This window comes from Amblyomma mixtum, chromosome 6, assembly GCF_055824585.1.
Source record: "Amblyomma mixtum isolate Tamu chromosome 6, ASM5582458v1, whole genome shotgun sequence".
NCBI classification, from domain to species: domain Eukaryota; kingdom Metazoa; phylum Arthropoda; class Arachnida; order Ixodida; family Ixodidae; genus Amblyomma; species Amblyomma mixtum.
The window spans coordinates 134,628,784-134,641,386 of NC_143017.1; the positions used below are offsets into that span (position 1 = coordinate 134,628,784).

General features: G+C 47.0%; 2 protein-coding genes across 2 annotated transcripts in view; one reads left to right on the plus strand and one right to left on the minus strand.

Annotated features, from left to right (window-relative positions):
- LOC149340460 (acetylcholinesterase-like) overlaps positions 1-12,603 on the minus strand; it is a 147,239-nt gene that overhangs the window by 27,965 nt on the left and 106,671 nt on the right. The window lies entirely within an intron of this gene.
- Hdc (histidine decarboxylase) overlaps positions 5,366-12,603 on the plus strand; it is a 38,414-nt gene continuing 31,176 nt past the window's right edge. The window contains exons 1-4 of the mRNA XM_089551258.1: positions 5,366-5,582; positions 6,939-6,972; positions 10,755-10,927; positions 11,571-11,684. Of these exons, the coding sequence (XP_089407384.1) occupies positions 6,945-6,972; positions 10,755-10,927; positions 11,571-11,684 (315 nt within the window). The 5' untranslated portion in view covers positions 5,366-5,582; positions 6,939-6,944. The remainder of the gene's footprint in view (positions 5,583-6,938; positions 6,973-10,754; positions 10,928-11,570; positions 11,685-12,603) is intronic.

Genomic DNA, 12,603 nt, shown 5'->3' on the forward strand with positions numbered 1-12,603 from the left:
CCAGGATCTTCCCGTGGCACCTACCTTCCGGTTGTCCATCCCTCCGCTCTCACCTTGGCACGTGGCGCATCGCTCTGCTACTACCTGTAGCGGTTGTCAGGTGGTATGTTATGCCGTCCACGACGCGGAACCCAGGAACGGGCGCCTAAGAGCTGCGCATTAAATATTAACAGGTCGGTTAGCACTTGTCAACGCGAGAATCAGCGAGAGCTGTTAAGGTATTTCTACTTTACGAAATGTTGTGGTAGAGATTACGAGAGCGACCTCACATCTGTATAGTTCTAGCGCGCTCTCTTTAAGTTTTTCGCCTCTGTCTGCTCTCCAGTCCGCCGCTCCAGAAGCGCTGCGCCACCGATGATCATCCTCAGGCAGCGCGGTTCTTAGAAGCTATCGCAGATGGACCATGCTACATTCCTCCTCTCTCGCCATACTCTTCCCCCTCCTTCAACGGTAACCACGTTCCGGATGGTTGCCATGGTACGCCTTCCTACACTAACGCCGTACCCTCCTGTCACCGTTCCCTCCTTCCATGGCAACCCTGCTCCTCCTTGTAGGGTAACCACCCTACGTTTGGTTTCCATGGCAGCCACCTATCGAATGCGCCTTCGCACACTTTCGCCACACCCTTCTCCTTCCACGGTAACCACACTCCAGACGGTTACCGTTGTCACCATCGTCTGGTTATGCCTTCCTACGCTCTGGCCATAGAGCCTCCGTCTATGGTAACCTTGGTCCTTCCTGGGTAACTACCCTTCGGGTGGTTTCCGTGGCAACCGCCGACCGCTTACGCATGCTTACGCTGTCGCCATACTCTCCTCCTCACATGGTAGCCACCCTCCGAATGGTTCCTGTGGTAAACACGCACCGGTTACGCATTCCTCCGCTCACGTGATACCCTCCTCCTGGCACGGTAACCACCCTCCGAGTAGTTTCCATGGCAACGCACCCACCGGTTACGCCGACGACAGACAACGATATCCTACTACGACGCGAAACTCAGGAACGGCCGCTTAACAGCTGTCGCAGATCAGCTTCGCTGGCCACTGCATTAGAGTAGCTCGCCATCACTGCAGCACAACACCCTGCGCGCTAAACTGCAAGTCTATCGCGCTGGGGTTTGCGTATCGTCGTTGTCATCAACGTCCATTAGGGCCACATCAATAGATCACCTTCCGTCAAGGCAGGCTACTCTTGTGAAGCAAATACTGGAAGAAAAATTTGGAGGTTGCACGTACACCGATCATTATTCGAAGCTCTTTGGGAGCTGTGGGGGCCAAAATAGGCGATAAGATTTCAGTTCCTTACTCGAAGTTTTTCCTCTACTTGACGATGAGGAAGGTGCTGTAGAGGACAGTGGAGGGACCTGTCGCTTTGAAGCAAAATAAATGTGCCATTTCTGACTTGCAGGATCAGAAATCTCCTGGCCCCTATGGTATTACCAGCGAGTCCATGCACGACAGAGCGAAAATGGCGGAGTTAAACTGTGTTCTTCCCCACTCTTGCAAATATGATCATACTTCTGCGCATGCGAAATACAGAAGACCGCATGCCGGCGGATGTTTGGTGGCTTGCTCTTATTCAATGCGAGTGCAGTGAACGCATTGGTAATAGTTAGCACTATTCCCAGTAGTAATGGAAGATGATCATGTTCCCCACCTGACATACAGTCAGCGCTCTGTGTGTTGTGCGTCATCTTCTCTGTGCCTTGTTCTGTACCGTAAAATGCGCTATAGTTATGGAAGTCAAAAACCAACTCGCCCCAACGGACTGCAATATGTAAATACAGAAAAGGGCAGGCTTTCCTGAGCGGCCAACGGTCGAGGATCTTTGGTACCATCAAATGTACCGCTGGCTATTAGCGTCCAGGAACCGAAAACAATGCAAGCTAGAATATTGCACCAGGCCCTTAGGACCAGCTCGAAAAAAAAGATTCGTGCTCGAGAAGTTAAAAAAAAAAAACTTTTCAAAGTTTTTCATGCGCGCTAACTGCTGCCACAAGTATCACTCCTGCTCAGGTTGGTCAAGATGTCATTTTTGTAACATCAAAATATTTTTGCGCTCAACGGCATGAGCAAGAGATCATGCGCCGAGTTCATGTTAATTTGCAGCCACTGCACCTGGCGTCCTTATATGAGGGCATGGTTCTATCTGTACAGCACCTGCAAATGTCCGCCAAACCTTGATACGTTTTTCGCTTATAAGGCTGGGAAAGATTAAAAAAGTTATAACTTCAGGACTGTACAAACAATTCCGGGCTAAAATGGTAAACGGGCTAGTTGATTTGATCGACTCATTTGTGAAAGCATTTGCACATACGTACATGAACGAGAAAAGAAAAAAAAGGAGACGAACACAACCATTAGTGCTGCTGTTGTATTCGTTTCTATTTCTGGCTTACGTGAGTATGTACAGGTGCAGACATAAGCAAACGGCGTACCATTCCATTCTAAATACAATTACGCCTTCCCTATCGCAAATGGAGAAACACAGCTTTTGCAGGAAAAAGCGCACTGGCGGACCCTACCAGGATGCACACACCAGAGCTGGCAGTATTAACTAGGGAACATGTGAAAAATGTTAGAATGCAATAGTGTGCCCCGTTTACTTTTGACCGCACTGTACGGTGCCGGTGCTATATATTTTTTCTCATCTTCGCTCCAGTGTTCTCTCTCCAAGGGAGAGGCATGTATATGGAACACTCGGAGAGCTGCATGAGAGGTTCATGAATGTTCCTGAATTTAGAAAAGAATAAAAAAGGTTTGGTGGTTTAAAACGCGATCATGCAAAGGGTGGCTGGTCGACATCTTTGATTTATTTAATATTTTTGTCATTTCCTGGTGACTTGGACTAATATATCTTCATTAACCTTTTGCCTGGTAGTCTCCAAACACAAATAAAAAAAATCGCTCCCGAAGAGGCGCACTACACTGGTTACACATACTGCTGTTTTTGACAATGAACTTTGAAAAATAAGGAAGTGCTTCAAAAATTCCATATCGGATCTCCGAAAGACCTAGAAAGCAGCTGGTGGACCTTTCGATTTCTAAAGTGCCTCTATTTTCGAAACTATGTCAAACTTGACGCGGAGATTACTTTTTTGCTAATTGTTAAGGTCCTTACTTTAAAGAAAAAGTAATATAAGAGACCCAAAATGTTACGCTATGCTCTATGCAAAGTTAGCTATTAACGAACATAAATTTCACCAAGAAATCTTCCTGACATAATGAAATATTTCCGCACAAAACACGTAAGAGCAAAGGCTTTTCACAGCGATTAGACAAACCAGCCCCAAGCCAAGCTTCTGTTGCATTAAAATACAATTTGATATTTTGTTCTCTATATGCAAATATTCGTAAGGATTAGAAAAATATGGTGCATAACACGTATTTTGCACAATAAAATGCTCGAAAAGAAGCAATACAGCCACACTGCGAAACCGCTTCCACTCCAAAGTGGGAGCCTGGATCCGTCTGTGTTTTCAAGTATCGAGATGTCGGATGCAAAACTATTCGGCGGCAGCCAAGGATCTTGCTGAAGGCATGGGTGTTGACGCCAATATGCGGCCAGCTCTACGGCTGCGGCCGAAGAAATGACGATTCAGCTATGAAGGCGGCGACGAAGCAACTAACGGAGAAGAAACATTCAAAACGAATTTCTTCTATGAAGTGATGGACTCTATAAATACGTCCATCGAGGAACTAGATGGAGGAGCACATGAATCCCTGGGGTTCCCCCCCCCCCCCCCCCCCCCCCACGACGTCGCAAAGCTTCCAGAAAGAGCGCTGCTTGCTAGACTGTGCAATGACCTCCATCGAGGTATTAATGACAAAGAAAGTCCTGACGTAAATAATAGGGACGTCTGTGAAAAACTTCTTCACCTACATAACCTGCAGCCTCTGGATGCAGCCCTCCTATTTACGCCCTTTAATTATCAAATCGCAACCTCCAGGATAACTTCCCAAGCACATCGGTGACAGGATACTCCTTATACTGCCATTTCCGTGTCGACAGTAGAGACTTTATCGACTGTGGCAGATGAGAGGCTGTCATCTATGGCAATTCTGTTCACTGAAAACGTACTTTCATCTACTATAAACATGTTGGAAGCTGTAGCTCAGTTCGCAATGTCCTGCAAGGTTCCGTTATAATATTTGAATTACATTTCCCCTCTGTTTTTTCTCTGTGTTCGCAATCACCGACAGATTTTGCTGTAGTCGGATACAACTCAGGAACGAAGCGGCTTTTCCCCGTCAAAAGAAGCCTTTCCAGCCAATGGCGTCGGTTGATTCTCATGAGCCTGCCAGCGCGTAAATGCAGGAAGCGGCGCGACAATGCAGGGAAGGGACCATCCCTGGCCATGCAGGGAGGGTAGAATCCCCTTTCATCTACCATTCCCTGCACTGTCACGCTGCAGGGTAATAAGAATCGGCCCACACCATTGGCTGGAAGGGTTTTTTTTTTTTTTTTTGACATGGAAAAGCCGCTTCATTCTTGAATGGTATCCCACCATAGCGTAATGCGTGCGTCGACGTCGTTCTTGACGCGTCACGAGTTTGGATTGACAGACTGGCGGGAAGATTTTTATTTCAAATTTTCTGCTCGATAAATACGCGTTTAGATGCCGGAAGAACGTCAAAACAGTAAGAAACAGCCAGAAACAATAAAAGCAATAAAAGCTGAAAACAATAATTTAATTGCGTTGTCCTCAGTGTCTCTTCTAATGCTGCTCACTGAATGCGGATAAGTTCCGCCTTTTTTTTTTGTTCTTTTCACTCTGTAGTTGATTCAGATTTTTTTTTGTTTCTGATCAGTGACCTTAAAAATATAAATTAGACCAGGCTCTTCTGAATGAAAATGTCATCCGTACACTGAGCAAACAGCTACGTCTTAAGAACGTCACGTCAAGAAAAAACAACTGGTCATCAAAATCAAACAATAAACCGCGCCCGTCGCACCACATTCCGCACCTGCCCCCGTCTCACTCTTGCCCGTAGCTTCAGCAGCGGCGAGGAGGAGGAGACGTCCGATTGGCTCCGTCACACGTCTTATTTTGTTCCAGTCGCCGACACCCGAACACACGGTTCCTTTCGTTTCGACATTAGGCACCCCAACAGCGACTGACGTACGCGGAAGCCGCGAAAGGACAGACAACCCGCATGAGGACATTCGATCCGGTGCCTCGCAAGGTGCCAAGCGCCGTGAACGTCAGACCTTGCCTTATCGCCCGTTCAAGGTGGAACGCACGCACCGAGAGAGGCACAAAAAGTAACCCGCTGTCTGAACCACTGGCATGCCATTAGCTGCACCCTGTGTGACCCTAGAGACCAAAGGCCGTCGGTGCGAGGGACTAGGGCGGAACGCCTTCTCCGTTAGAGTGCATTCGTCAGCGCCATTCTTCTTGTGGGCGTATTAGTTCCCGTCGCCGCCGCGCGAGTTTCTGCCAGAGGTCGTCGCTGAATGCACCGCCCCCGTAACGGTGGAGTTCGTCTCGTTTGACGGTGCGCTGATTTGACTACTCATTTATCAAAAGGCTGAAGGTTCGAAGCAGTTCTTCCCTCTTTCGAGAACGTGTACAGGTACAGGTAAGTCTCCTATAGGTTCGTCATGTGACGGATAGGCTGTTGTTGCGTCATTTAGCGCGGTGAATCATTTCACGGAGGCATGCAATGGCGGCTTATGAGCTGCACTCATCTGCGAGCTGCGTCCATTTTCCTCCTAAAGGACGTAACGCCTTGCATCACAACCCGAGAAGATGTGTCAGCTACTGTAACTGGGAATACTCCGAGGGAAAGAAAATGTCACCTAGTTTAAAGAGAGGCGCCGACTAATACGAGCATGAGCACACAAGAAAAATGAACTGAATAGTGTGATTTTAACTCCCGCTGCTTGTTGGGGTGAAGGTCGTTTGACTGAATTACAACCGTCCTTTCAAATGACCTTTGAACGAGAGCTATTGTTTTCCTGAAATTGTTTGAGCAGGACGGAACTAGGGTATAAAAGCACGTAGACATTTCATAGTAGGTAAGAAGTATGTGTTTAATGGTATCCTTCCTTCTAGGCATGCGCGTCAAGATGCGTGCAGTAACGTGTATGTGCTGCTGTACTGGCATCGTCCGGATACGTTAAAGACAAAGTTCTTTTTTCTGTTTGTGAAAATCGGCCGCTAAATGCGTACAGTTTTTTAAAATAGTATCAACGAGCGGATTGCCACAAATGGAGACAGACGTACAAAGTTATTTTTTTCTGCTTGTGAAAATCGGTCGCTAAATGCTCACAGCTTTTCAATGCAGTATCAACGAGCGGATTGCCACTAACAAATGGAGACAGACGTGGAAGGGCTCTGACCGGCCGATGAAAGCTGAAATGTTTCGCGGCAGAGGCGCGTTGGTAGCCGGGAACAGAGAAGGGAGCTTTTGCACCGGTGAACAACTGCTCTGCGTCTGTCGTTTGCGGAGGCAGCGCTTACTAGGTAGCGTTCCCGCTGCCTCCGTGGTTCGCTTTTGTGGCCGCATGTACCATGTAATTGCGCCGCTCATCTACGTTCGTCTCATCAGCGCATGTCATCTAAATTTTCGGGTGCTTGCCCGGCAAGTTACGAAAACGTAGGAACGTCTACATAACATCAGCAGCATCCTTCAAATCCTAAAATGTATTATTCTGTTTATTCTGAAGATGTATTATTCTGAGGCTTGCCCGAAGAGATCGGATATTTACTGCTGCTCGCCAGCAACAGATGCTCTCGATTTTTCTACTGCTTTAGTTTCAAGCGCTCCGTACTTATAAACGTATTCAACGCCGCAGAAGTTGCGTAGACGGCTTTTTTAGCTTAGCCTTAGATTCCCAAAGCAAAAGGTATTTGGAGCTTCACTTACGTGTTCCAAGCACGCACAGAGTTCTCACCACGATCACCTTATGATACCTTCCCTTTCTTCTCCTAGGTAACCATGGACATTGAAGAGTACCGCAAGCGAGGTAAGTGACTTCTTAGTTTATGTGTTTATTCTTTACTTATCGTGATTGTAACCGCATTCTCCTATTTCGGTATATTGATTCGGTATATTGGGCGGCTTCTCCTCTCTCATTCTGACTTGTGTCGTAGTCGTAACAGTCAACCATCGTAATATATTTCTGAACATCCGGTGTCCTAAAAAAAAATTGTTTTTCAGTCTCCACATTCGAACTGTGCAGATCAAATATTTTGTCATTCCGCACACCGTACTATAGCGATGGCTTCATCACACGCGTAGGTAGTAAGCCGGTTCGGTTTCTTCAGAAGTGTTACCTGTTGGACTAGTTGGTGTTGCTTGTCCATTTGCACTACCAATTTTGCACTAAACACATAAATGCAATGTAGAAGTAGAGTAAGTTGGGCGAGTTACATTTATCCAATGGATATATGCAATGAGTTGGTCGCAATCCATGCACCACCTGAAATCGAAAGTGCAACGCGAACGGTTCCCAGACCAGCGCGTTTTTTTTTTATCTTATTCGAAAAGTACGTCACAATCCTTAAATTTAGAAAATAGATGGGGATGTAGAAGAAAGGAGGAGCGCGGGTGAGTTTTGCTAAAAAAGCCCGAAGTTTGCCGACCAGTGATTTCAACGGCAGCAGTCACTCGCAGACTACGAAGTAATCCACGAAATCTGAGAGTAAGTGGAGAGGCGGAAAATGAAATGGCCACTTCTGTAAAGATTTCTGATTTCTCAATTTATTTTTCGTAATCCAAGGGTCGTCTTCAGTCTCGTTACGAGAAATTATAGCGAAATGCGCAGTCATGTCCAACTTTCTGGGACAAAAATTTTGAAAATTGGAAAATTATAAGATAGTAGTATGAAAATATAGAAGTTAATGGTCCACTCTTCTCATATTTAGCAAAATCTTTCTTTTAAAGTGTTTCCATCGATCGCATCGAACAGTTAAGACTGCCATAAAAAACCGATGGGGGACGCTTTTGACGATTGCGAAAACGTTAATAAAAAAATGTAAGACTGCCATCAGGTGTTCTGCGGATTTATTGATTCTTATATTCAAACCTTCCATGATATGAAAAAAATGCGTTCATAAACGGTTTCCCGCTGAAAAATTTTTTTGGCCAGAATTCATGGGTATGACCAATTTAGAAGATTTAGACGTTTTAGGCGTTTCTTTAAACGTTTCGTAGACGTACCTTGATGCGTGGTCGTCGTAAATTGTGAACACATCGCGTTTCCAATTGTCTCGGCGCATCACGGATTCCACGGGTTTATGATGACGGAGCTACACCATCTTAGTATCAGCATGAATAGGAGACATCAGAAAATCGGAGAATGCGTTGCTTACAATACAGCATTTCCCTGAGCGACTCAAGCTATGAGGGACGCCGTAGTGAAGGGCCCCGGAAATTTCGACCAGCTGGGGTTCTTTAACGTGCACTGACATCGCATAGTACCCGGGGCTCCAGAATTTCGCCTCCATCGAATTTCGGCCACCGCGGCCGGGATCGAACCCGCGTCTTCCGGGTCAGCAGCTGAGCGCCATAACCAACCGCGGTGGCTCGCACTAACATGGGATGACATCCTTGAGAACGGGCAGCCTAGCAGACCGTGGGTCCCGATATGCGCTTTTTGTAAGCATGCGTTAAGCCTCAACCTACTCGGAAATCGGCTGCGTCATATGACGCTGAGGCGTAGAAAAGTCGCCGCTCGTGCAAGCTGAAGATTTGAGCGCCTATTCATGTTGAAGTCGTAATCACGCGCAAAAAAAAAAAAAATCTAACGTCACCAGCACTTTCTTGGTGAGAGCTGCCATTTCTAGATGGTTATGAAGGTAACACACAATTTCATGTCTTCACTAACTGGCGCCTGTAGTTACTTATTTTGCTGGAAGGAAATAACCCGAAAAACTACAATTCTGTAGAAAAACAACTTAATAACCCAATCTCTACCCCAACTAGAACCCAGAAAGTGGTCAATTTCTGCCATCGAATTTCTAAAAACGCAAAACCCAAACAACGACGAGACACACGCATTAAGTGCCATTTAAATTTATGTACGCGTATAACTCTGCATGGCTGGCGCTGCTCCATTCCTAATATATAATTTGAACGAACGCCATCACGCCGCATTTGTGCGTCATCTGTGCGCATATTTCTTCGTACTTTGTTGATTTAAAGCATGTGTTCACTGTAAGCGACAGTTGTCGATTGGCGCAATGTGTAGGCGGATCAGAGACCGTTGCACATGCCAGGTTCTAACACGGACAAACTTGTTGCAGCTTTACATTCGATGCGTCCAACGCCAGTATCGTTTCAAAGCAAGAAAATTAAACTGCACAGGGCGATCACCCTATGTGTGCTGCAAAAGGTGGCGCCAGCTGGTCAATCACGTTTCGTTTTTACAGAGAAGTTGCTCAAACAACCGGTTCAGAGGTGCTGTTGAGAGGGTTTGCAGAGAAGGATTGGAGAGCCGATGCTAAGAAGTGGTAGTGACGGATGCTGTTCGGAAAATGTTTTATTATTGAGAAATCTTTTGACGCATTTCTTGCATTCGCGGTGGCTCGCACTAACATGGGATGACATCCTTGAGAACGGGCAGCCTAGCAGACCGTGGGTCCCGATATGCGCTTTTTGTGAGCATGCGTTAAGCCTCAACCTACTCGGAAATCGACCTACTCGTTAAGCCTCAACCTACTTGTGATCCGTGTAATACGCGGAATGTAAGAGTGGTGACGGAGCTCACGTCCTCTTGACGCATGCTGTTCGCGGACATCAGGGTTATCGCGTGTTTGTCCGATATGCGCTGGTTTGTGATACTCGGGGGGTCCTGCGTGCGTATTTGTGCTCGTGCATGCTACAGTGTCCCTTCGTGCGCTTTGCTCAGCGGCCATTCAGTGCCTCACTTCCGGCTCTCAGACGACGTACGAACCTTGAATTGCCTTCGAAATGACGATCACGCGTTGTCAGCCTCTCTGTTGTCGGCATCGGTGTCGGCGCTGTGAGTGAAAAATCACGAGCATGACTCTGGCAGGTGGTCCGCAGGGATCAACCTGGGAGGCAGGTGGGTCACTTAGGTCACGTGACCTTGCGGCGTCATCAAAACCTGCCAATCGGATAGTGAGCAAACGTTCTACCATGGCAGCTGGCATTTAAAGTAATGATTGGTCACTCGGGAAGAGCAATCTGAGCCGCACAAGGCCCACCGCTGGGAGCACCTGCCATCCAGGGTAGTGGCGCATCGCTTAGCCGCTGCACCACGGCGCCAGGAGGAGTATGATGACTGCCAGGGATATATGAATGTATAGTAGAGAATGACCTCCTGCATGTATGGGAATTAACCCATTACGCTATCGCGTCATACCCTTAAGGCGGGATTTAAACCTTCCCTTCCAGTTTTTTTTGCGGGGATGTGCTCTACGCGAAATCCCGAAAGTACGTATGAGCTATAAAGGTGTCGCGGTAAGGAGATGGAGACAAGATTCGATTCAGATTACGGCACTTCCCTAGTTCATGTTCCAGTTATCTACATATGAACCGGTATCATTCATGCATGCTGCCATTTTAACTTTAGCTGTTATGCTTTAACAGCACAGAGTTTTGTGAACCTTACCTAAGTTGTTTAGTCGAGCACAGAAGTGGCAAGAGAGAATTCGAACACTCTTTGTCTGGCCATGGTAAGCAGCGGCGAGAAAACAAAAGTGATTTCGCTTGTTATTCCGCATGTGCAAGCATTCAAAAAGGGGCACGTGTGTCGGTTCCGTTCATCCTCCCGCCTTGCAGGAAAGGAGATGGTGGACTACATCGCCGACTACCTTACCAACATCCGCGAGCGGCGCGTGTTCCCCAACGTCAAGCCGGGCTACATGCGCGAACTGCTGCCGGACCACGCTCCCGAGAAAGGCGAGGCGTACGAGAACATCTTCAATGACATCGAGAGGGTCATCATGCCCGGGGTAAATATCTTTCCTTCTCCCGCACTTGGCGTTTTCAACTGAGGAAGGGGAAAAACTGTCGAAACACTCGGGAAACGTGCGATAAGTTTTACACGTATACGAACAGTCATCCAAACTGAAGGGTGTATAATTGGCTGCTAAGCGAGCGAAACATGAATTAACAGCGTTAAATACCAGAGGGAGTTTAACTCCCAGCGGACTAAGACGAGCCAGGCTCGTCATAAGCAGACTGTCATACGGCTTGTGTGCTTTCTAGCACTCTGAGTCCAATTTAAGGCGAGTGCGGCTCGTTCGAAGTACTTTTTTACTGGTTTGCCGACAAATGGCAGGACGGGTACCAACTGACCGTTATGGCATGATTTTTTAAACAAGAAAGCGCGTCCGTTAGAGGGCTAATAAAGGTTAAGAGGGAAGAAGAAGGGTTTAAAAACTGCTGACGAAGGCCGTATGACGCTACAGGCAAACATCTAAAATAATTTTGATGCTAATATTGCAGGCTAGACATACAGCTGTGAAATAACGACTTTTACAGCAAAGACAACTCTCTCAGCGCCGCGTATGCATTTGCTCCACCTTCACTTGTGCAGTCAAAACGCGGATAGCGTTCTTGTACAACCACTACGCTATTACGCTTTTCCCGCAGGTAACCCACTGGCAGAGCCCGTACATGCACGGCTACTTCCCTGCCCTGAACTCGCCGGCCTCACTTATGGGAGACATGCTGGCCGACGGCCTCAGCTGCCTCGGCTTCACCTGGGTGAGGGATAAATGTACTAAACAATCGTTTCAAACCGAGAATGCTCTCTGATAAATAAAAAAATTCTAAGGACGATAGCGATACTCCTTAATGTGAAATTTGAACTCAGCTCTGTAGATGTTTTGATTTTGCGATATACTGAGGTGAAGAATTTTGAGAGATAAGTGCATGTATGTACAGTTACAAAGCACTCCGCAGACTCTCTTTCTTCAATTAACTATGCATCTATCTGTTTATTTTCAGCGTTGCCAATTAATGTGTTGTGTATTTTCTATTTTGTTGCTTATTGAAATTTATTTTCAAAAGAGGTTCCGCCCGCGGTCTTGTACCATGAGACCTCTCGCTGTATACGCTTAACATTGTTTGGATTCCTTAAGAAACTTTCAACTTCAACTTCAACACTCCTCTGCCAGTCTTTCATTGTCATGAAAGTGGCTTTGTGTTCGGAGAAATGAATGGAAATATGTTCAACCTGCTGCATCAATGCATAGTTCATGAACAGACGGTTTATACTTGGAAGACAACGTTGTGAGCGGCGTGGCCGACGCGGACGATCTATCTTGTGCAGAACATTTCACGGCACCGGCCGCCAACGCAACAGAGCGTGGCGAGACTGCGCGGAGGCATAGCGTGGGGCGCGTGCCACCGCAGACAAACCTCCCCTTCCCTAGTTATCTACTTCCATGTATGCAGCGATGATGGACGACGGCGCGCACCACTCTGGCGCCATCTATGGAAGAGCGGCGGTACTTTCGTTTGATCGGCACAACTGATCTCGAGGGGAGCGCGCTCGCTATCCTCCCCTCCCTTCACTCCCCTCGAGATTGTTTACACCGACGGCGACGGCGAACGAACAGGCGCATAAGATCTGCGTTTTAAAAAAAAAGTGCAGCTTCTTTCTTCTTCCTGGTATTGTATT